General features: G+C 49.8%; 1 protein-coding gene across 2 annotated transcripts in view; it reads left to right on the forward strand.

The window, feature by feature from the left end:
• The window catches only part of TECPR2 (tectonin beta-propeller repeat containing 2), a 626,110-nt gene that overhangs the window by 501,669 nt on the left and 101,751 nt on the right, over window positions 1-22,690 (forward strand). For both annotated transcript variants that reach the window (XM_086937834.1, XM_086937835.1), the window contains exon 18: window positions 15,415-15,563. In XM_086937834.1, the coding sequence (XP_086793960.1) occupies window positions 15,415-15,563 (149 nt within the window). The remainder of the gene's footprint in view (window positions 1-15,414; window positions 15,564-22,690) is intronic.

Consider the following 22,690-nt stretch of genomic DNA (forward strand, 5'->3'; position numbering starts at 1 on the left):
CCCCAAGCTCTTAATTTCATTTTTGGGAGATGGAGGGGGTCCCATACATGGGGGCCATAAGGACTCTGGGCGGAAATGGGATTGGTTTCCCAAAATCATGATCTCTGTCTTTCCGCTGTTTAGCTTCAGATGGGATCTGTCCATCCATTTAGTTATCTCTCCAAGACGGGTATAAAGGTCAGGGGATGGATGATTTTGCTGACTAAGAGATACCACCATCTGGTTGTCATCCGCGTAGGTAAGTAACTTAATCCCTGACGCGGTGACAATACTCTCCAGGGGGGACATATATACGTTAAAAAGGGTTGGGCTCAATGATGAGCCCTGGGGAACCCCACAATGTATAGGTATATTTTTAGAAGTGAAGTTCCCTTCTGCCTCCTGGAAGGACCGGTCACTTAAAAAAGAGTTGAGCCAAGACAGGGCGGACCCTGAAATTCCCATCCCCTTAAGCCTGTGAACCAGTATGGAATGGTTCACGGTGTCGAAGGCCACGCTGAGGTCCAGGAGGATCACTGCCACTGACCCTCCTTCATCCATGATTTTTCTGGCTTCTTCGACCACGGCCACCATTGCAGTCTCGGTACTTTGGCCTGGTCTATAGCCCTTCTGAGAAGATTTAAGTAGACCGTTAGATTCCAGATAGTCGGAGATCTGATGATTGATTATCTTTTCTGCTATTTTACTGACACCTGGCAGTAGAGAGATTGGACGGAAGTTATTCAATTCTAGGGGGTCCAGATTGGGTTTCTTAATCAAGGCTCTGACAATAGCCTTTTTCCAACTCGGTGGCACCATGCCCTAAGAGAGAGAGGCATTAATCAGGTGGACCAGGTAAGGCAATATGGTTGGAGTGACTAGTTTTAAGATATTTAAAGGCGCAGGATCTAACGGCGATCCGCTTTTAATTGATTGGAGGACAGGTAGAAGCTTCTCAGGGGTAGTGGAAGCAAATCGAACTAATTTAGGCTTCTGGGCCTGAGGAGGAAGTCCAGACAGCTCTTGAGGATTGGGGGTCTCAGGGGGAGGGTCAAGGGTCTCGGAAGGGCGGCATAGTACGGTGCGAAGCTGGCCGCTAGAGCTGCTGGGGCCGTCATGGTTGTTCCCTCACTATCACGAAGACACGGGAAGGACTGCGCATGAAAAGTGCTCTGACAAAGCCTATATAACATCGAGCTGCATTTATCGGCTCATTGGTAGATCCTACTCTGAGTCGCCAGCCACAGCTGTTTAGCCTCATCTAGTAGTAAGGAGGCATACGATTGCTGCATCAGTAGCAACTGACCCACGTCTTCCGCACCCTCTCCAGTATTACATTTTTCTTCCTGGTCTCTGACCCGATCCGTAGCCTTCACTATGTCCTCTCTATGTGTCTTACGAGCAGCCGCACACCAAGCAATGTCTACCCCACGGAGCGTGGGTTTCAGGGCCTCCCACAGGGTCATGTCGTCTGTGTCAGACCTGTCATTATCGCTCCAGTAGTGAGCAATGGCCTCCCTCATGTGTGTCTGGTAGATGTCTCGTTGCAAGTGCCATGTGGAAAGGCGCCATCTAAATGGCTGTCGTCTTTCATCAAGAAGTAAGTCAATCGCAGTTGGAGAGTGATCCGACAGGCCGCGCAGCAGGATAGAAGTGGAGTCCACTCTCCCAACCCAGGAGTGGGGGACAAACAAGTAATCGATCCTGGAGAAGGACCTGTGCACTGCCGAGACATATGTGAATTCACGACTTTAGGTGTGTTGGTGTCGCCATGCGTCAACCCATCCCATCCCTCTCACCATGCCATTCAGTTTAGTAGGCGTGTCCGCTGGCACGTCTCCCCCCAGTCTGTGGTGATCCATTCGTGCATTCATCACATCGTTCCAGTCACCACCCACTACTGCCAGAGCTTGTGGTATCTCGGCCCATACATCAAACAACTTTTCAATAAGAGCACCTTGTAGTGGAGGTGGGGCATATACACTACCGAAGACTATCGCCTCAGTGCCTATCCTGCCCTGGACAAATACATATCTGCCCTGTGCATCAACCCATTGAGCCTCATGAACATAGGACAATCTGCGGTGTACTAGGACAGCCACTCCCCGAGATCCCCTCACAAAACCAGAATGAAATACCTGCTGATATCCATAGCGCTGTAAACTAAGAGTCTTGGTTCCCATGAGGTGAGTCTCCTGCAACAGTAACACATCAGCTTTCTCTTTCTTACCTTGTCGCAGGACTGCGCCTCGCTTTATCCTATCTAGCATTCCCCGTACATTCCAGCTCACCACACGCATCAATGCCCTCTGAGGGCTTGTCTCAGGAGTATCAACCGCCATCTATAGGCAGAAAGAGGAATGGCCCAGGTGTCAGAGACCACACACACATATCATGTTTCCATAGGACTTGAGAGAACACTGTTCAGATGAAAGCAACCCCCCTTCCCCTTCTCAACTCACCCCCAACTGACCCCCCCGCTACCTCCCCGATCCTAACTACCCCCACAACTCCCCCACCCCATACCTCAGCAACATTGAAGTATCTGTCGCGGTATAGATCATCTCCGGCCCCCAATGGGAGGTCAGAGACCCACTATCCCAATGGATCCCCATGAACTACCCACTCAGTCCCAACTTACCCCCCACTAACAAACTCCTCTGAACTGAGGGGTCGTGAACGCCCTCCCTTTGTCGTCCCCCAACCCGCGTCCCATAGTCACAAAATTACTTGTTCGTCAGGAGTCTCAGGTGATAAATTACAAGAGTCATCTTCGCCCAGGAGGCGTCCAGCCCCTTCCCCGGGCCCTTGTCTGAAAGCCGCCGCACACCTTTGGAACTCACAATTCCGGATTTTGAGAGTCTGTAGCTTTAGTGGCCTCCACCGCCCCATTATCAGGAGGAGGGTTCTTCTCAGATCGTGACCTCCAATTGCTCCTGCTTCGTGATCGCCGGGGGGTCCGCGGGGGCCCCGCCGTGGAGGATGAGTCTGAGTCTCGACCCGGAGGAGTATTTACTCTGATCCGGACTGTCTCATCTGTCCAGGCAAAGACTTCTTCCGGAGTATGAAAGAATTGGGTCCGGAACTGAAAGACCACACGCAGACGGGCCGGGTAGAGCAAAGCATATTGGATATTTAGGCCCCTCAGCCGCGCCTTGGCCGCGGTAAAGGACTGGCGTTGTTGCTGTACCAGCCTGGTGTAATCTGCGAATATCAAGATTTTGTGGTTGTCAAATAATAGAGGCTCCTTCGTGCGTGCTTGTCGCAGAATCGTGTCGCGGTCATGGTAATTGAGTAGCTTGGCTATCACCGGCCGAGGGCGAGCTCCCACCGGCGGCTTTTGGACCAGTGCTCGGTGCGCGCGCTAAATAATAAAACAGCGCGAAAGGGACTCCGGAGGGAGCCACCCCTCCAACCAACGGGTCAGAAAGGCTTCCATATCGCCCTTCTCGCAGCCCTCCGGAAATCCCACAAATCGTAGGTTGTTTCTCCGAGCACGCCCTTCTGCATCCTCGGCCCGCAAGGCAAGACCCTTCTGAATCCCTTCCATGTTGGCCACTTTCTTTTTCAGGGTCGCCACACCGTCTTCCACCCCCGTGATTCTGGTCTCAGTCTCTGTAATGGAAAATCGGGTAGAGTCTCAGTCTCTGTAATGCGGGCCACAGCGTTTCGCTGATCCTGGCGCAGCATAGTAACATCAGCCCCAACTGCCCCTATTTTTGCATCTAACATGTCTCTGGATTGTGTATTCGCTGCCATGAGGGCTGAATTGTCCGGGCCGGACCCTGGAGGGCCCCCGGAGGCTCTGGCGCCCCCAGTCAGCCCAGTAAACTTGTCTATTGTGCCTTGTTTCGAGGTACCTCGGCTGTTGCCACCCCACGTCATGGTGGCCTACGGAGATGTGTATAGGGTCCAGGGTGCTATGGGAGTATAGATCAGCTACTCCAACCTCTTCAGTAGCGGACCCGTGTCTGGGCCTTCCCCGCAGTCGCAGGCACTGAGGAGGTTATTGTCCACTCTTAGGCCAATCTGTGTGCCCGCCAGCGCTATCTCGTCTCTTTACACCAGTATCGCACCAATGTCTCGGCGCCCCCTTCCATCTGTACTCTAAACAGACACTCCACGGCCAATGCAGGGGATGTATGGGACCCACCGTTGTTCAGGTGTCACTCCGGGGGCATCGCCACCCCTCCGCCAGCGACCTCCGCAGAGAGCCAGGGGCCTCAATGCGTAAGCAGTCGCAGGATCTGCGAGTGGTTGCTCGCCTCCACCTCTGAACCCCTCCGTGTTTCCTTCTGTTTGTCGCCACTCAGGGGCTAGTCTTTGGCGCCCAGGCCCCCGTCCCAAAGGGTCTCCTCCGCGGTCCGACCACACCGCCGAGCAGGGGGTGCGTAATGGCGCGCCGTGCATGAAGCGCTATCTCGTTATGGCCGTTTGCCAAGCTCGGCAGAAGTCATCCGCCTCCCCTGTGGCGAGCGCTGTCGCTGTCGTCTAGGATCCGTCGGAGGGCAGCAGGGGAGCATGAGAGGTTCTCCACATCACCCGCGAACTAGCAGTTCCCCCCGACACGACCGCCGAGCGGGCCTGCCCAGTCCCCCCCGCACTCCTCACCATCATTGGTGGCGCAGCCTCCGATAGCTTACTGTGGCTGCGGCGTCGTTAACTGCAGCGACCTCTCCACGCCGCGCCGTCAACGCACTCCGGTCTTCCACTCACCGGCCGCGCTGCACTTCCGCCCGGATGGTCCCGGACTCGAGGTCCCGGCTTCCGTGCGCCAGGAAGGCCTCGCCGCTTTGGGGTCTGGGTCACCATCAAGCAGGCGTCAAAGTTGCTCAGATCGCCGTTGGGGCACCTCCTTCACCTCCGACAGCCAAATACCCCGGTTAGGATGTGTCAGGGTCGGGGAGACGTAGGATATTCATCGGATATGTTATCGGCGGGACGGAGCTCTCTTAGGCTGCGTCCGCCATGTTCGCCGCCTTGGCCACGCCCCCCGTCCCTAATTTTGAGCTTTTATCAAATCGATTAAAATTCTCCTGGCACTTCAGAAAGTATTGAAAGGTTTGGGCAGTCTTCCTGCCAGTAGCACACCATGGCACCACACATGGGTAAGACAGTGGTAGGAGCAATTAAAGAAAAATGAGTAACTCTGCCCCCACTCACTACCATATTCTTTTTCTAACAAAGTCCTCCTCTCCTGTTAATCTCACTAGTTGTAGAACGCCCCATTCTCCCACGGAACTGTATGATGAAGCATGATACGCAAACAAATGATGGGCGGAATGCTGAATGAATCATACATTCACCCCTATTCAAGAGATCTGGGTTAAATCCATTGTTCTTTTGCTCACCATGCCACCCCAGTTTAGACCCAGCCATATGCAAATCAGTCTTGACTGTGTGCCTCATGGGAACAGTCCAGACCGAACTGCCAATTTAGGTCCTCCCTGGACCGTAAACAAGCATCCTGGGACCGGTTTCTGGGTATCACCCTTCAACAGACAGGCTAGCTTGAATCTAGTGGCACAGTGAGCAAAGGACCTACGTCTGGGCATACCCATCCCACTTAGGGTTAAAAGTGCTATGCAAACAAATGATGGACGGAATGCTGACTGAATCATACAATCTGAAAGAGATACGTTAGTTATAGATTCCTTAGCTTAGAATATCCCCAGGCGTCAGACTGGATCCGGAATTTTTTTTGCGTAGCAATACCCATGCGCGTCGGTAGGCGTCGTCCGCGGCTCCACGTCCGTCGTCCGCGTCGTTGGCGCCGGAATGACGTCGTCGGAGTACTTAGACGCCACCCATGCGCGCTGACGTCAGTTCTTCTTTTTTCCGCGCAAGCTAGCGCAGATCCGGAGAAGCTCTACCCCTAGTCATTTTTTGACTGAACTTTTTGATCTTTTTGATCATTTCTTTCCTCGAGTCTTCGACTCTATCGGTGCCGGTAGGGATGCCCGGGTTCAAACCCTGTTCGAAGTGCGACCGACAGATGTCGGTTACTGACCCCCATCGCCGGTGCCTGAAGTGTTTAGGCCTCGACCACGACGACGCACCTGCTCCGGCAGTCGGCCCCGCGCCGTTCCAGGTCCTGGTCCCGGTCCCATGGGAGGTCGAGGGACCGGTCGCGGGGTGGGAGTCATCGCAGCTCCGGGAGTGGTCATCGGTCGTCAGGATCCAAGTCCTCAGGTAAGAGGCATGAGAGGTGGGAGAGACATCATCGTTCCTCCGGCCCACCCCGACACTCGCACGATGCGGCCGGGGGTTCGGGCGACACCGCCCACGCGGCTCCGAGGGAGTCGCAGGCGTCGCCGCCTGCCCCACACCTTCAGGTCCCTGGGCACGGCGCGACGCCGGAGGAAATCGAGCGGTACCTCATGGCCATGAGGTCCCTCCCTCCTCAGTTGGGTTCCGTGGCGCCTCCGGGCCCAACGGTCCCGGCTGGAGGCCCTAGCGGATCGGGTGCTTCGGCCCCGACGCCGTCGGGTGCTTAGGCCCCGACGCCGCCGGCGACTTCGTTCCCGGCGCCGCAGGACCTCACCCGATCCGCTTCCGGATCCGGGTCGTCGCTGGTCAACCTCACGACCTCACTGGCGCCGGCCCCACGGGTGTAGCCCCCGGCGCCCACTGTGGACGCTGTCCCCAATGTTCCCTTCGGTCCGACTCTGGCGCCGGAACGGCGCCGCTTCCGACGGCCTTTGGAGATTTTTATTTCCATGAGGAGGCCCCGTCTGTTAATCCTGTTTTACAGGAGACTGGTGACGAGGGAGATTGGGAGGGGTCTGAGGACCCTCTCGCACTGGAGTGCTAGTCTTAACAGGACCGGACATATGAGCTTGGGGAGGCCAGTGGTATTGACACTTCGCCAGACACTGGATTTGTCTCCCCTCCAACCGTGGCTTCGGAGGAGGGGTCTACTTACAGTGTAGTGCTGACGAGGGCGGCCAAGGCCTTAAACCTTGAACTCCCCATCGCGGACTAACCTCCTCACTGAGGTCTTCAAACCGCAGTCAAGCTCCAGCGAGCCTCTGCTGCCGTTCAATGAGGCCTTGTGTGACGTTCTTGTGGGCACTTGGTCCAAGCCCGCCACAGGTCCGCCTGTGGATAGGAACGTGGCCAGATGCTACCGCCCGGCCCCGGGCGACCCTTGCTTTTTGTCCACCCATCCCACCCCGAGAGCCTGGTTATCCAGGCCTCCACTTCCCAGACTGCATTCCCGTCGGCTCCGCCCGATCGGGAATCCAAGAGATATGAACAGTTCGGGAAGAAAGTGTTCTCGTCCCTAAGCTTAGGGCTGCGGTCTGTCAATACCACCTGTCCCTTGGGCCGCTACACCCACACCCTGCGGGACGCGGTCGCGGACGTGCTGCCACAATGTCCGGAGGAGGTCCGGGCTAAACTCGCCCAAACCCTTGTGGAGGGCCGAGATGCAGCGCGATATTCCATCCGGTGTGGGCTGGATACCACAGACTCACTGGGCAGGTTGATGGCAACGACAGTGGCGGTTTGACGCCACGCCTGGTTGAGGTACGCCAACTATTCGGCCGATGTCCAGGCCACACTTCTGGACATGCCGTTCGATGGCCGTCGCCTCTTTGGCGACAAGGCAGACCATGCGCTTGAGCGTTTTAAGGACTCCAGGGCTACGGTCAAGTCCTTGGGCCTCTCGGCCACACGCCAGCAATCGGATGCCTTTCGCTCCTTTCGTGGCCAAGGAAGGAGCGCCCCCACACGTGCTGCCAGCCACGCACCGCAGAAAGTTCAACAGCGCGGTGGCGGCCGTGGAAACCGCCGTGGCGGCAGCCGGGGACAACGGCGAGGCCAGTCCACACCTCCCTCCGCAGCACCTGCCTCAAAACCTTCCTAGTCCGAGTTTTCAGGCACACGTGACGCCAGTGGGAGGCAGGGTTCGCCATCACCTCTTCCACTGGCGCACAGTCACGTCAAACAGGTGGGTGCTGAAGATCGTCCGAAGGGGCTCCTCCCTCCCCTTCGAGGCGACCCCTCCAGCCATGCAACCGCAATTCCACCGCGTGTCGGGGGATCACTTGCAACTCCTGCAAGTGAAAGTCACGGCCCTCTTGGCCAAAGGGGCCATCGAGCGCGTTCCTGGGCCAGAAGTAGGGTGTGGTTGTTACTCCCACTACTTTCTGGTACCCAAGAAAGGCAAAGGGGGCCTACGCCCTATCTTGGACCTACGGAACGTCAACTGCTTCCTCCGGAAGGAGAAGTTCAAGATGCTGACTTTGGCTCAGGTCTTAGCTGCCCTGGACCCTGGAGACTGGCTGGTAGCGTTGGACTTGCAGGACGCTTATTTTCACATCCCCGTCCTGCCGGCCCACCGGCGTTACCTGCGGTTCACGGTAGGCCACGAGCACTTTCAGTTTACCGTGCTCCCCTTCGGTCTTACCAGCGCCCCACGGGTGTTCACGAAGGTGATGGCGGTGGTCGCAGCTCATCTGCGCAGGTTAGGAGTGTCAGTCTTCCCCTACCTCGACGACTGGTTGTTGAAGGCGGGCTCGCCCCAGACAGTCGTCAGCCACCTCCAGACTACGGCCGACCTCCTGCACTTGCTGGGGTTCTCCATCAACGTGCCGAAGTCGCACCTGTGTCCCTCTCAGAAGCTCCTCTTCATCGTAGCGGTTCTAGACTCGGCGCAGTTTCGGGTTTATCCACCCGAACAGCGGGTTTGGGATATTCAGGCTCTGATTCCGATCTTTCAGCCTTTATCCCGAGTCTCGGTCAGGTTGACGCTGCGGCTTCTGGGGCTGATGGCCTCCTGCGTCCTTCTGGTGCATCATGCCCGGTGGCGGATGCGGGCTCTGCAGTGGGACCTGAAGTTTCAGTTTGCCCAGCATCAGGGCAACTTGTCCGATCATGTCTTGATCTCGGAGGGCACTGCAAGACAGCTGCATTGGTGGCACACGGACCGCGATTGGGTCAGTGGCAGATCCCTCTCCCTACCCCACCCGGAGCACGTGGTTGTGACGGACGCGTCCCTCCAGGGCTGGGGAGGCCACATGGGAGAGGCGGAGATTAGAGGCCTGTGGTCTCCGGCGGAGTCCAGGCTCCATATCAACCTTTTCGAGCTGCGGGCGATCCAACTAGCACTGAAGGCATTCCTCCCCTCTGTCCTGGGGAGTGTAGTGCAGGTGTTCACGGACAACACCACCGCCATGTGGTACTGCAACAAACAGGGCGGGGTGGGGTCGTGGACCCTATGCCAGGATGCTCTGCGCCTCTGGCAGTGGCTGGAACTTCAGGGCGTGACCCTGGTGGTTCAACACTTGGCAGGTTCTCTGAATGCCAGGGCGGACAAACTCAGCCGTCGGTGCATGATGGATCACGAATGGCGTCTGAACTCGGACGTGGCGCAAGGCCTCTTTCAGCAATGGGGAGAGCCTTGGTTAGATCTATTCGCCACAGAAGAGAACGCGCAATGTCATCAGTTCTGCGCGTTGGAATTTCCAAGGCGGCACTCGCTCGAAGACGCTTTTCGTCACAAGTGGAGTTGCGGTCTATTGTACGCCTTTCCGCCTATACCACTTCTGCCCAGAGTGCTGAAGAAGATCAGGCACGACCGGGCCCAGGTTATTCTTGTGGCTCCGGACTGGGCACGAAGATACTGGTATCCCGAGCTACTCAGCATGTCAGTTGATCCCCCGATTCGTCTGCCTCTTCGGGAGGACCTTCTGTCGCAGCAGCAGGGGACGGTTCTGCACCCGAACCTGTCTAGTCTCCACCTACAAGCTTGGAGATTGAGCGGCGGCAGTTGAGGCCATTTGACTTGCCTCCCGAAGTCTGTGATATCATTCTGGCAGCCAGGCGTCCCTCCACAAAGTCGGTATACGCCTGCAGGTGGAACAAATTTGTGGCATGGTGCACAGCAAAGGCTGTGGACCCACTCTCTGCACCCCTTTCTGAGGTTCTCCTCTTTCTTCTTTCCCTTGCCCAGCAGGGCGCTGCTCTGGGCACTCTCAAGGGGTACCTTTCTGCCCTTTCCGCCTTCTTACGGCTGCATTATCAGCCTTCCTTGTTCAAGTCCCCCATTGTAAATAGGTTTTTGAAGGGCATCACACACATGTTCCCTCCTGTTCCCTTCGTGATGCCCCAGTGGGACTTGAATCTTGTACTTATTTACCTAATGTGTGCTACCTTTGAGCCGCTCCATAACTGTCCTCTCCGTCTTCTTACTTTGAAGACTGCTTTCCTGGTGGCCATCACCTCTGCCAGGAGAGTGAGTGAGCTCCAGGCTTTTTCTTCTACACCTCCTTTCCTCTCTGTCCATCCGGACAAGGTTGTGTTGTGGACGAGACCCTCTTTCCTGCCCAAGGTTGTCACGGCCTTCCACATCGGGCAGTCCATTACCTTGCCCACCTTCATTCCGCCTCCGCATCCCTCTAAAGAGAAAGAAAGGCTCCACCGTCTGGACCCAAAACGTACGCTCTCTTACTATCTGGATCGCACACGCCAGTTCAGGGTGGATGACCAACTCTTTGTTGGTTACTTGGGCGCTAAGAAGGGAAAGGCGGTGCACAAGAGGACCATCTCGCGGTGATCATCTTGTGTATCCAGGCATGCTACTCCTTGGCGAAAAAGGAGCCCCCTGCTGGATTGCGGGCTCATTCTACTCGGGCTACGGCAACTACAACTGCCCTGGGCCGAGGAGTGCCCTTGCAGGACATTTGCAAGGCAGCTACGTGGGCCTCGCTGCACACGTTTGCAAGACACTACTGCCTGGGCAGCCAAGTCCGAAGGGATGGCTTCTTTGGCCGTTCCGTCCTCCAGGACTTTCTGGTGTGATTATTGGTTCGCAGACCCACCACCGGGGTTGGTATTGCTGGGGTATCTATTCTAAGGTAAGGAATCTATCACTAATGTGTCTCTTTCAGATGCACAAGTTACTACTTTTGTAACGATATATCTGTAAGAGACATTAGTTAGTGATAGATTCCTTACCGACCTACCCATCCTCCTCGTTCTGCGAACCAATATCTAGGGTTACGGTCATCCCCTTTCAGGGCCCTAGTTTCATGGCACCAGTGTTGATTCTATCATGGCTCTGCGTATCTGGCGCAGAAAAGCTGTGTATCAGAACTGACGTCAGCCCGCATGGGCGGCGTCTAAGTACTCCGACGACGTCATTCCGGGGCAAACGACGCCGACGACGGACGCTGAGCCGCGGACGACGCCTTTCCGACGCGCAGGGGTATTGCTACGCAAAAAATTTCCGGATCCATTCTGATGCCTGGGGATATTCTAAGGCAAGGAATCTATCACTAACTAATGTCTCCTACAGATATATCGTTGCACAGGTAGTAACTTGTGCTTCACCCCCAGTCAAGAGATCTGGGTTAAATCCATTGTGCTTTTGCTCCCAATGCCACCCCATTTTACTGATTTCCATATGGCTGGGTCCAAACTGGAATGACCAGCAAAAAAACGATGGATTTAGGCCCAGATCTCTCATTGTTCTGCATTCTGTCCATCAATTGTTCTTTTTGCATTTGTATGATGAAGCATGCCACCAAGGGGTACCTTAGGTGGGTGAGAGTTTTCTAAAGCAAAATTATTCTTTTTCCCTTAGGTCAAAGGGAGGGTTCTTAGATTGATCAAATCGAGTTGGGCTCTATAGTTTGTGTAAAGTTCTGTGTCAGAGGAGGGTTACCCCTTGCTCCACAGCACTTATTCACTTCCCTTAATTTGTTTATGGTAACGTAATCATAGTCTACGGAAGGAGTTCTTACCCTTTTGACTTCTTTGGACGCCCCCAATTAATCATTACTAAAATCTAGGGTCCCTCTGTGCATCATTAGCAGTATATGTGGATGCCGGCCTAAGCAATTTCAATGTTTTGAACTGCAAAACAAAACAATGAAAACCAGAACCAAGCTTTCACCAAATACTCAAATGTTAAAATATTTTATATATTTCACAAATTTAAAAAAGTAAACATTTTATTTTATTGGGAACGTTGGAGCTTTTCTAAATTCAATTGAGGCCACCTATCGTCCATACTATATTTTGTCTAATGCACTTGAACTAATCTCACAAATCAATCTGAGGATACCAACTTCATTTTTAACCTCCAATTTCAAATTCATTCACATTTACAGAACGTTTTAGCATTTTCAGTTTTGTTACTTTATTCATATACACTTCATTAATATGTTAACAATATTTAATTTTCTAAGCAGTCGCAGACCTCCTGAGTAGGCGTGTAGCAAATGCCCACGGATTTCCGGACCACCAGTTAAAAACTGCTGGTCTACAGCACAAGCCTTTTGACTCTCAATCCTTTGGGGATACTGCCTATGAGCTCAACTCAGTAAAAAGTTAGCCCAGCCCCTATAATCGAGTCCCCTGCCTTCACAATATCTGCGGGATGTATTAAGAATGTGTTTATGTGTGTGTGAATGTGTAGTTCACGGGTTGACTGATAAATAGCGAGTCCATTTGGATCACATTTGCATGCGGCAAAAACAATATTTACTTCTGTGTAAGCCAGTATTCTAAATCCTAGATATAACAGCCTGCTCATAAATCTTTTCTGCCTCCATCCGTGAACCCTCTGCACACAGTGGGTTCAGGAGGGTATCACACCATTCCCATTGTCCAGAGTAGGTTTCCTCTTCACCGGGCGAAACTCGCCCATTCCCCATTCATTATGTTGTAGCTATCTCCCAATAAGCAAAGACTGCACATTGTAGTTCAGTGTTATTTTCTGTATCACATTGTCCTAATTTCCACCCCTACTCCCACCTCCTGGAGTTCACTATTTGACCCTGCTATCACTGTCCAAAATTAGTAATGTGGCCATTCAGCAGGAGTGCACCAGTATACCTGTGAAAAATGACAGTAGCCATACAGGATGCTGTCCAGTAATCACCGACTCTCCCAGGAGCCCAACAAAAGGTGTTATGCTTGTGGGCAAGCAATGAGATCACAGGATTTCCGACCTCAGGAGACACTTGATACTATTAGATTCATCCTGTGTTAACAGGAAGGACGTGTTAAAATGCTGGCTAAGATGTGGGAGTAATCTGCACTGAGAAGCCTAAAGGTAGCGGACTCAATGGAGGATTGGCAAGCTGAGGGGCCCATGCTCCGTTGCACAATAAAAGATCCTTTGTGGGCTACTATTCTGGCTTCTGAGTACAATGCGTCTGCATCTTTTGAACAAGGCATACATGTTAGCGCAGGGCCCTTAGGGGATGGATTTAGTAGCTCCCAGTGCAGGAAGGTCGATATAAAATAAAGTAACAAGTCGCCTCTCACTGTGCGTTTTTTACCCCTCCTATGGCACAATCCATGGTGGACTGCTTTCTGTCTTTTTGATAGTTGTCAGTCTACATTGTACTATATCACGATTTTCCATTTGTTTTGTGGCTTCTGAAGAATGTTCCGAACCCACCGGCTTGCCCGATTTTTCTATTTTTTCTTAGGAGAAGTATTAGGGTAGTTGACTCCTCAGAATATATATGGGTGGTGTGAAAACTAATTAAAATTTTAAGGTCATCATTTTCTGAAAGTAGTTGAGACCCAAGTTTCTAATATGATCAGCGTTATAAAGGTTATCAAGAATCCTTGCACATCTTTCTTGCTGCCTTATCGAGCAGTCTTCAATGTATCCAAAGTTGCCTTATTCCTCCTATAGGATTTCAGCGACATTTACTTTGCATCTGGTCCATTTATTTTTTGTTTTCAGCCCCCCCAAGGTGCCCATTGTAGCTGCCACAATTTTTCCTGTTTTATCAGTGTGATTGTGGTGCACTTCAAACGAGACATTGAAGATATTATTCTCTTTGTTATTGATAACAGTGTTGTTTAGAGGCGAGTATTTTCTTCATTTTCATTTTCACAGTACTCTGGAGTACCTCTGTGGTGCTTAACTATTAAGATATATCTTCTAATTTTCTCCTTTTAATTGTTTCCAAATGTTCTATTCAGACAGGCCTACTTTAAAACTGTCCCACAGTCTCGTAGGCTCTCTTTTTCCATATATGTGCCACTCTACCTCCCTAGGTCATGCACAGATTACTCACTCCACGAGGCCAGCAACATGTGCTAGTTGACCTTTTGATTTTTCCAGTTGTTTTCCGTATTTGCTGCCTTGCAGGGATGTGTGTTCTTACTGGTGCAGTTAAAATTCTGCGATCCCACCCTAGCTCTGTGAGGCACTACATATTCTAGACCAGTCCTGCGAAACCCCTGAGGTACAGAAGCTCAGAATCGCCTGCTGTGTGTCTGGGTGGAACACTTAGATCCTGGGTACATGGGACGCTGTGCCTACCAACTTTAACTTCTCCCTGCGTAGCATTTCTTATCTGTCAGATTCTGGTTTAGTGAGGGCCTACCAACAGTTTACATTAGATGCTATGTCTGTACTTTTTCCAGGTATCTACCCCTCCCGCAATAAGATTTCTGAAAACACTGGCTGAGGGCCATGCTGAAGAGGAGACTAGACAGAGCACAGAAAGTTTTAGTCATTTACGTGCCTTAGCAACAGAAATTATTCCAGAGTTGTTTGCAGTATTTTTCAGATAAATTTCATTCACATAGTCGAGATAGAAGTGACACTGTTACACAATGGCATCTGCTTTTGCGGTTGGTTGACCAGTCTAAATCTGGGCCATCGCTTCCAGGAAATTGCAGGTAGTAAGTTGCACGACCAGTTACTATGGTTTTGGCTTTAAGGAAGAGTTTAAAACCTACCCAAAGACTGTTAAATAGTTTTCAAACAATTCTTGTTTTAAAAGACCTTTCTGTTTGTCAATTTGACAATAATGAAATGGACTGCAGAGTTGGCCCTGTACCCGCTCCATAAATAAGCCTGAAATGTGTCCAATTTGGACAGAATTATGGACAAGGGGCACACAGGTTAAGCAGGCCTATGGGTATCCTGAGATGTATCCTAGGTTTTTGTCTCCTGTTAAAAACAGATGATCTGGGTCGAGTACAGAGAATACTTGCTTAAGTCCTGGGATTTGGAGGAATAATCGTGGAAAGGATAGATTATTAATCAAAGTTTGCAACATATAGGGCCCTGTTACTAAACAGTCAAATAGAATGAACCCCTGCAATCATTACCAGCAAGATATCACTTCACTTAAAGGCAGCTATGGTCATATACAAATGATGTCATGAGTAGCTTATATCTATAGCAAACCATGGACTTCTCTAACTCCATGCTCAGTGGGTGCTAAGAGTCCATTGGGAGACTTCTGCCAATTTATGAAGTGGGAATGAATCTAGTGGAGCAGAAGAACAAAATAGACATCTGTTTTCACCTTTAATTGTAATGTTTTTCTTGTTCTGCTTTAATCGTTGTGAGCAACTGCTTTCTCATAGATTAAATAAGTGTGCTTGGTCCGGTTTGCTATGATCGCCTCATACTGCGAGCCAACACTACCTGTATACATTTGTCTCTAGGTGGTGTTAAGCTGATCAGTCTGACATGTGGGAACCAGCACATCTGGGCCTGTGATTCAAGTGGACTGATATACTTCAGAGTTGGAACTCAGCCTCTTAATCCAAGTATGATGCTCCCTGCATGGATAATTATTGATCCTCCTTTACAGGTAACTGTAGCCAAGTTGGTTACGATTTATTACATGTGATAGTGTTGGTATACCTTCATCACGCCCATTTGAAGGAAATAGCATGTACAGAATCAGAATTTATTTGCTAATGATAGATGGCAATGTAAGCTTTTTTAATGGAATCTGTAAAATGTTGTGCCACGCGCTTCACCATATGAGTAGGCAATAAGAAAGACTTTGTCTGACAGCAGAGCATCTTTGAATTGCTCCAGGTAAGAGTGGGTGGTGACTGAACCAGATGAATGGAGACAAGAAGGCAACTCAGCATACCTGAATGAAATATTGGGCACTTTAAATGCCATTTTGGTGGACCATATGTAGGTGGTATGGACTAATATTTCCCTTTATTTAGCTTAGTAAAAAATATTTTTTGTATAATACCAGTTCATTCTTTTTAGGTTCTTGTATATGGACAGGATCTAATCTCACAATACACCCTTAACCACCAATTTTCCCGTGCTCAAGACTTGGGGGGAAGGGGGTCTTCTAATGGTGAAAGTAGATGATGCCATTTTATACAGCATACATAGTTTTAAAAACATTTGGAGATTTGCTGTGGTCATTGCCTTTTTCCGTTATGCACTTTAAACCCAATCCCCCCCCCCTGCCACCCTACCCAGCATTCTCAAACTCAAGTCCTTCATCTCCAAGGTTAGTGAGTGGACGTCTTTAGTCCACATATGGGATCCCTTCTTATTGTTCTAGTTTCTCAGTAATGTTTTTCTCCCTTCCACTGCTTTATCTACCTCTTATGTTCCAGTTCAAATCATTTAAATTATGTGGATATGGTTGACCATATTTCTAAGAAAGTTAACCTATGGTTTGCAGCATCGGTATTTCCTTTTCAGCTAGAAGACTCAAAAGCCACCTACATTGGTTGATGGACATCTTTGGTATATGCCCAGTGCAGTGTTTTGGGGAATTTATTACACTTTGAAATATATGATGGCTAAACTCTTTACCTAGTCCCTGAGTACCTGCTAAAGTTTCTAAGAAGAAACTCCAGTCTGTGAAGGATTTCTGCAGTCATTGGGTGGCTTATTCCATTGAATACTCTAACAGCAGTGGAGGGCGCTTCGGAAAATTAGTGGTGGTGGGGGGTCTCGATGAAAAAAAATATATACATACAAGTTCACTTACCTGAAGGGCCGCCGCTTCTACTCTTCCTGGCAGCACACAGGCTCCCAGACTCCCCAAAGGCAATCACAACTCTGTTATCACTAGCTTGACAGCAGCTTCGTGATCGATCTGAGCGGCCTGGTTTAGCCCTCAGACAGGAAGTGGGAGCCTGTGCATGTTCTCATCCTAGCTGTGAAATACAGCCGGGTGGAGAACATGCTAAGTGCGCATGACGGTTTGGCTGGTTAAGCCGTCATGTGCACTTAAGTTCACATTATGCCACTCCCACTCCCTGAGGCACCTCCCGGCCTGCCCTACGCTAACCTGACTCAGCTCCTTAAGAAAAATAAAATGACAATAATGTAACGTTAACGTTGCGTTATCATTTTAATTTTCCTTTTACACTCAGTGGGGCAACACTCCTCCACCTTAGCGGAGGAGCCGGCGCCGTCTACCAGTGGTAACTTCAGGTACATTTGTGACCCAAGATCAAGTTTGGACCCGAGGTGCCAAAATAGCCGAACGCTGCACACACTCCCAACACTTGATCCATTTTTCTCCCTTGTTTTTGACTTGTGTCCGTCCTTCTGATCATCTAAACTTATCAGGTATTGTGTAGACGTGGCTCAGCTCTTTAGCAGATCTCCCTTCATGACTGTCTCTGCTCTCCATGATTTCTCTGGAGGTCAGGCTGACTGACTCCACAGGCCTGGATCTTGTCGCCTCTGACATTTTTGAACTCTGTGTGGCACTCTGTCAGAAGGAGGCTGTGTGAAATTGACCTTGGAGAGAGGAAATTGGAACTCCAGTGGTGCACCACCCATTTTACTTTTGTTCACCCATCCTTATGGTGTTTCTCGGATTGCTTGGACCTTCTTTACAACACATGTGGTATCCCTACCCGATTTCCTTAAATGTGGTTATATTGGAATTTGCTTCTACTGAGTTCCTCTTCTACTCCCCATACCCACCTTTAAATAAATACAAATGTGGAAGTAATTGGAAAACGTTTCATCCACTTTACACACCGGTTCAGGTTCACAATTCCCACCATGGTTAGTAATTGTTCTCCTTTTGCCACCAAGCCCTGTGTACCCTGTTTCTTTTTATATATCATTAATAAAACGCATAAAGGATACACTATCTCTGCACGTGTGGGTTTCTAAAACACATTTATTTTATATAAATAACACGTTTTTAAATATGTAAACAAACTAGAAAACGTGCCTTTAATCAACACGTTCTGATTCTTTTTACTCCAGTTAGCCAAATTAAATGATCTATACTAAAGTACATGTGACAGAAAACACCGCTGCCTTCATCCTCGACCCACAACTGAAGAACAAAGCAGCGACCTAACGCTGTATACCAGTGAAAGGTTCCTGTTCCAGCTCACACCCAGCAGAGAGTCTGCCAGCTATCGGTTTTACAAAGGCCGGGTTGGCACGTCTAACCGTTGCTTTGTAAACGCTCTTTCAGTGAATTAAAGGAATACTTTTTACAAGACTGTGCTTTGCACGCAACGTCTACTGGGATAAAAATCACGGGGGCGTCTGAAAGCTGGCGCCCCTCTACATAACTGCCAAGGATTTCAGGTCGGCCCCTTCAGTCAGGGTCCGGAAGCCATCCTTTATTTTTATTTATTTTATGTTACGCATTTTTATATAGCGCGGACTTTACCCGAAGGTGTCAGAGCCCTGTACAATAGAACCAGTTACGTTACATGAGAGAAATGTTACAGAATAGAACGTTATAAAAATCAATAGGAGACTAGAAGAGGTATGGTAAAATCATAGAAGGCAAGAACACAATATCAATGTTAATTGGTTCAATTGGCTAACACAAGGAGGAGGCAGCGGCCAGCGTAAAGGAAAATAACCCCCCCCCCTTTGAATGTGAGGAGGGCCCCCGAGCCTCCCATTTCTCACAGATGTAAGATATTAATTGGGCGTGGGCAGAAGGGGGGTCCCTGAAGTGTTGGGGGGCCTGTGTTACAATCCCATGGGTGTATGTTGACTGGGAGACTGAGCCCTATTACATTCAAAACAGACTTTTGCTTTCGGCTGAAGTCCTAAGCAGAGAAGCGGCTGAAGAGCGCCGGATGGGAGGCCCTCCTCACATCTCAGCAGATTTACACTACTGCGGAAGGCGGCTCCATATTTTTGCTATGGTGTAAATGAGCGCTAGTATATGTAAAACGGTACAAAAGGGGGTGGTGATGGACGGAGCATCTGAATCAATCAAACACTCACACCCAGGCCAGTCAAAAGATCTGGGTTTAATCCATCACCGTTCTTTAGCCCACTCTGCCACCCCAGTTCAGACATGGCTATATGCAAATCAGTCTGACCCTGTGCCTCATGGGAACAGTCCAGCCCGAACTGCCAAGCCATGTCTTCCCTGGACCGGAAACAAGCTTCCGAGGACCGGTTTCTGGCATTCCAGCCGTCTTCAGCCCGGCTTGCTTGAATCCAGTGGCAAAGTGAGCAAGGGACTCACGTCTGAGCATACCCTGCCACACTTATGGCGGCAAAAAGCGGTACATTTATGATAAAATCCTGAAGAAGGGTTTGAGATGAACCCGAAATGCATTGGGATTTGTTTTTCATGTTTTTCATGTGGGATTGAAAGAACTGTTATTGTATTTCATTCATTTTTTTGAAAGAATTTATATTTACGTTTGCATATAACCAGCATTCATCACTAATGAACTGAAATGATACGTTTTTTATGTTATCCATAAATATGGATTATGTACATAAAAATAACTGATACTTTTGAAGAAAAAAGATAACTGAGTATTATTTGAAATCATTGAGACACAACAGTTAAAGATACAGCAACTTTATTTATTAGGCATTTTTTAGCCATTGCAGCCGTGGGACACCCCTTTTGTACCACTTTTGGCCACCATAAGTGTGGCAGGGTATGCTCAGACGTGAGTCCCTTGCTCACTTAGCCACTGGATTCAAGTAAGCCGGGCTGAAGAAGGCTGGAATGCCAGAAACCGTCCTCAGAAGCTTGTTTCCGGTCCAGGGAAGACATGGCTTGGCAGTTCGCGCTGGACTGTTCCCATGAGGCACAGGGTCAGACTGATTTGCATATGGCCATGTCCAAACTGGGGTGGCAGAGTGGGCTAAAGAACGGTGATGTATTAAAATCAGATCTTTTGACTGGGTGTGAGTGTTTGATTGATTCAGATGCTCCGTCCATCACCACCCCTTTTGCACCACTTTTGGCCACCATAAGTGTGGCAGGGTATGCTCAGACGTGAGTCCCTTGCTCACTTTGCCACTGGATTCAAGCAAGCCGGGCTGAAGAAGGCTGGAATGCCAGAAACCGGTCCTCGGAAGCTTGTTTCCGGTCCAGGGAAGACATGGCTTGGCAGTTCGGGCTGGACTGTTCCCATGAGGCACAGGGTCAGACTGATTTGCATATGGCCATGTCCGAACTGGGGTGGCGGAGTGCGCTAAAGAACGGTGATGGATTAAAATCAGATCTTTTGACTGGGTGTGAGTGTTTGATTGATTCAGATGCTCCGTCCATCACCACCCCTTTTTGCACCACTTTTGGCCACCATAAGTGTGGCAGGGTATGCTCAGACGTGAGTCCTTTGCTCACTTTGCCACTGGATTCAAGCAAGCCGGGCTGAAGAAGGCTGGAATGCCAGAAACCGGTCCTCGGAAGCTTGTTTCCGGTCCAGGGAAGACATGGCTTGGCAGTTTGGGCTGGACTGTTCCCATGAGGCACAGGGTCAGACTGATTTGCATATGGCCATGTCCGAACTGGGGTGGCAGAGTGCGCTAAAGAACGGTGATGGATTAAACCCAGATCTTTTGACTGGGTGTGAGTGTTTGATTGATTCAGATGCTCCGTCCATCACCACCCCCTTTTGTACCAGTATATGTAAAGCGAGCACTCGTCACCGCTTTATAAAACTCCTAAGTAAATAACCAAATTAGTAGCACTAGGACTGGCCCACAGTTGCACGGACAGGAGCAAGATGCTCTTTCAGTAAAAGGAGCAGGGAAGATTAATACATTTACGTCACAAGTTTATTTTTAATTTCCCCTCCACTCCCCTTTCAGCCATGTTCAGGCACGCTCTGGAACGGCAGGGCGCGCGCTCTGGAACGGTCGTTTTTGGAAGCTGAGATGTTTGCTCATCTCCATGGCAAAGCCTACATTCTCGTCGAAGTCACCTGTGTGGTGCTCGAATGTGCTCGGACACTTTGCTTCCTAAATACATGTTATTCGAGAAATATACACTTGGCGCAATTGTATAATTTGACACAGAATTTTCGGATTTAGCCTAAATGAATTTCAATCGCAAGTGGGTCAAATGTCGAAAAGGGTTCCGTGAAGAATGGCGCCCTGTAATAACAAGGTAGCATCTTGAAGGTTCCGCCTCAGGCTTGCACTTTTAATTCCTGTTCAACAATATTATTTAACACTCCCGTCATTGTCAAGCTTGCCGCTGGAAATGCTAATTAACACCCACTGCCTGGCAACATTTATAGAGTTGGCGCAGATTGTTTACAGAAAACCAGGCTGCTGGAAACGAATTTTGTAATAGCAGTTTAGGTAGTCTATACCCGGATCAGAAAAATGTCAGTAACCCAAATTACCAGTACGAGTAGTCCTCATATAAATGGAAATTGCGACGAACATAACTGATTCACTATCTAATAAAAGTAAATGCAAGCTTGGACAAGGCTTGGAAAATGTTTACACGGCTCCAGAGGGCGTTGGAGCAAAATACATTCATGAGATCTCACTGAGACCTGTAGGGGTTCCTTCTGCCTGACGTGTTGAAGAGGTACTGTAAGAACCTGACCCCAAACTGTCTTTGTCCTTAACACCCCCCCTTTCGTGGTGTTAGACAGCTGCAGTTTAATCACATCATAAGTTGGTACACACTTGTCATGATGGCATTGGTCATTAACATGCTCATTTCTTGCTTATCTTAGACTACAACGTAAGGTATTTTCATAACAGGTTATACAGAGCACATCTTATACTTTATTGCATATTAATATCCGTAACTCAGTGCTTATTTGAGCCAGTGCTTCCCGGTGCTCAGCACAGGCACTTTATCATCAACACCGGCCCTTTTCATAAGCACCAGTTAAGAATACATTCATTTATGGTAGGCATGGTTAGGGAGATTAAGTGATTTGCCTAGGATGTTGAGCCGACACGGAGACTCAAACCTTGTTACTCAGTTCCGAAGTTGGCAGCTCTGGCCATTAGGCCACATCCTCCCTTCACTTTCAGGGATAGTAGCTGGTTCTGTTTTAGGCGACGCTAAGAGGAGAAATAGGCTGGTGCAAGCTGCCTCTTGACGAGAGCCCCAGAACTTATTTGCTTACAAATTAACCACTGCCGTAACTTGCCTAGTCCTGCACTGCATCATTCTTACAGTTATAATGTCTCTTCAATCTCTCCTCTAGTCAGATGTACCTTGTTTTCTGAGTCATCCCCGTGGACACAACGAGGGGGTGGGGGAGTTCCCAGACTTCTGCAGTCTCCCACTTCGCCATGTCCATCCGCGATAGTGAGTTACATGTCTTCACCCTAATGCAACGACCCAATCGGAAGTCCTGGTTTTCCTACGGATTGGCTCGTGGCCAATGGCTCGTGTCCTGGTGTACCCCATTGGATTCCTGTGCTCCTAACGTAATATGCGCATGTGTTCTGAACCAGAGGGTGCGGTATGATGATGCTCAGGTTTATCTCTGCTCTACGGGTATTGTGAGTAACCTAGCTCACCAAACACATCTGTTCCGTCTATTCCTTCCTCAAGTGAAGAGCTCCCCCAAATCCGTTTCAGTGGAGCTCCTGATCATATATCTCCGATTGTGTACAGCCTTGGTGCCAATGTGAGCCCTGTTACTTCGCCGTTGACTCTACTCGTCCTCGCCTGTTGATGTTTAAACTAGTGACCCAGCCCTTGGATGACTCTCTCCCTGACCTCATCGTGTGTGA

The sequence above is a fragment of the Lissotriton vulgaris genome, chromosome 9 (assembly GCF_964263255.1).
Source record: "Lissotriton vulgaris chromosome 9, aLisVul1.2, whole genome shotgun sequence".
Classification (NCBI taxonomy): Eukaryota; Metazoa; Chordata; class Amphibia; order Caudata; family Salamandridae; genus Lissotriton; species Lissotriton vulgaris.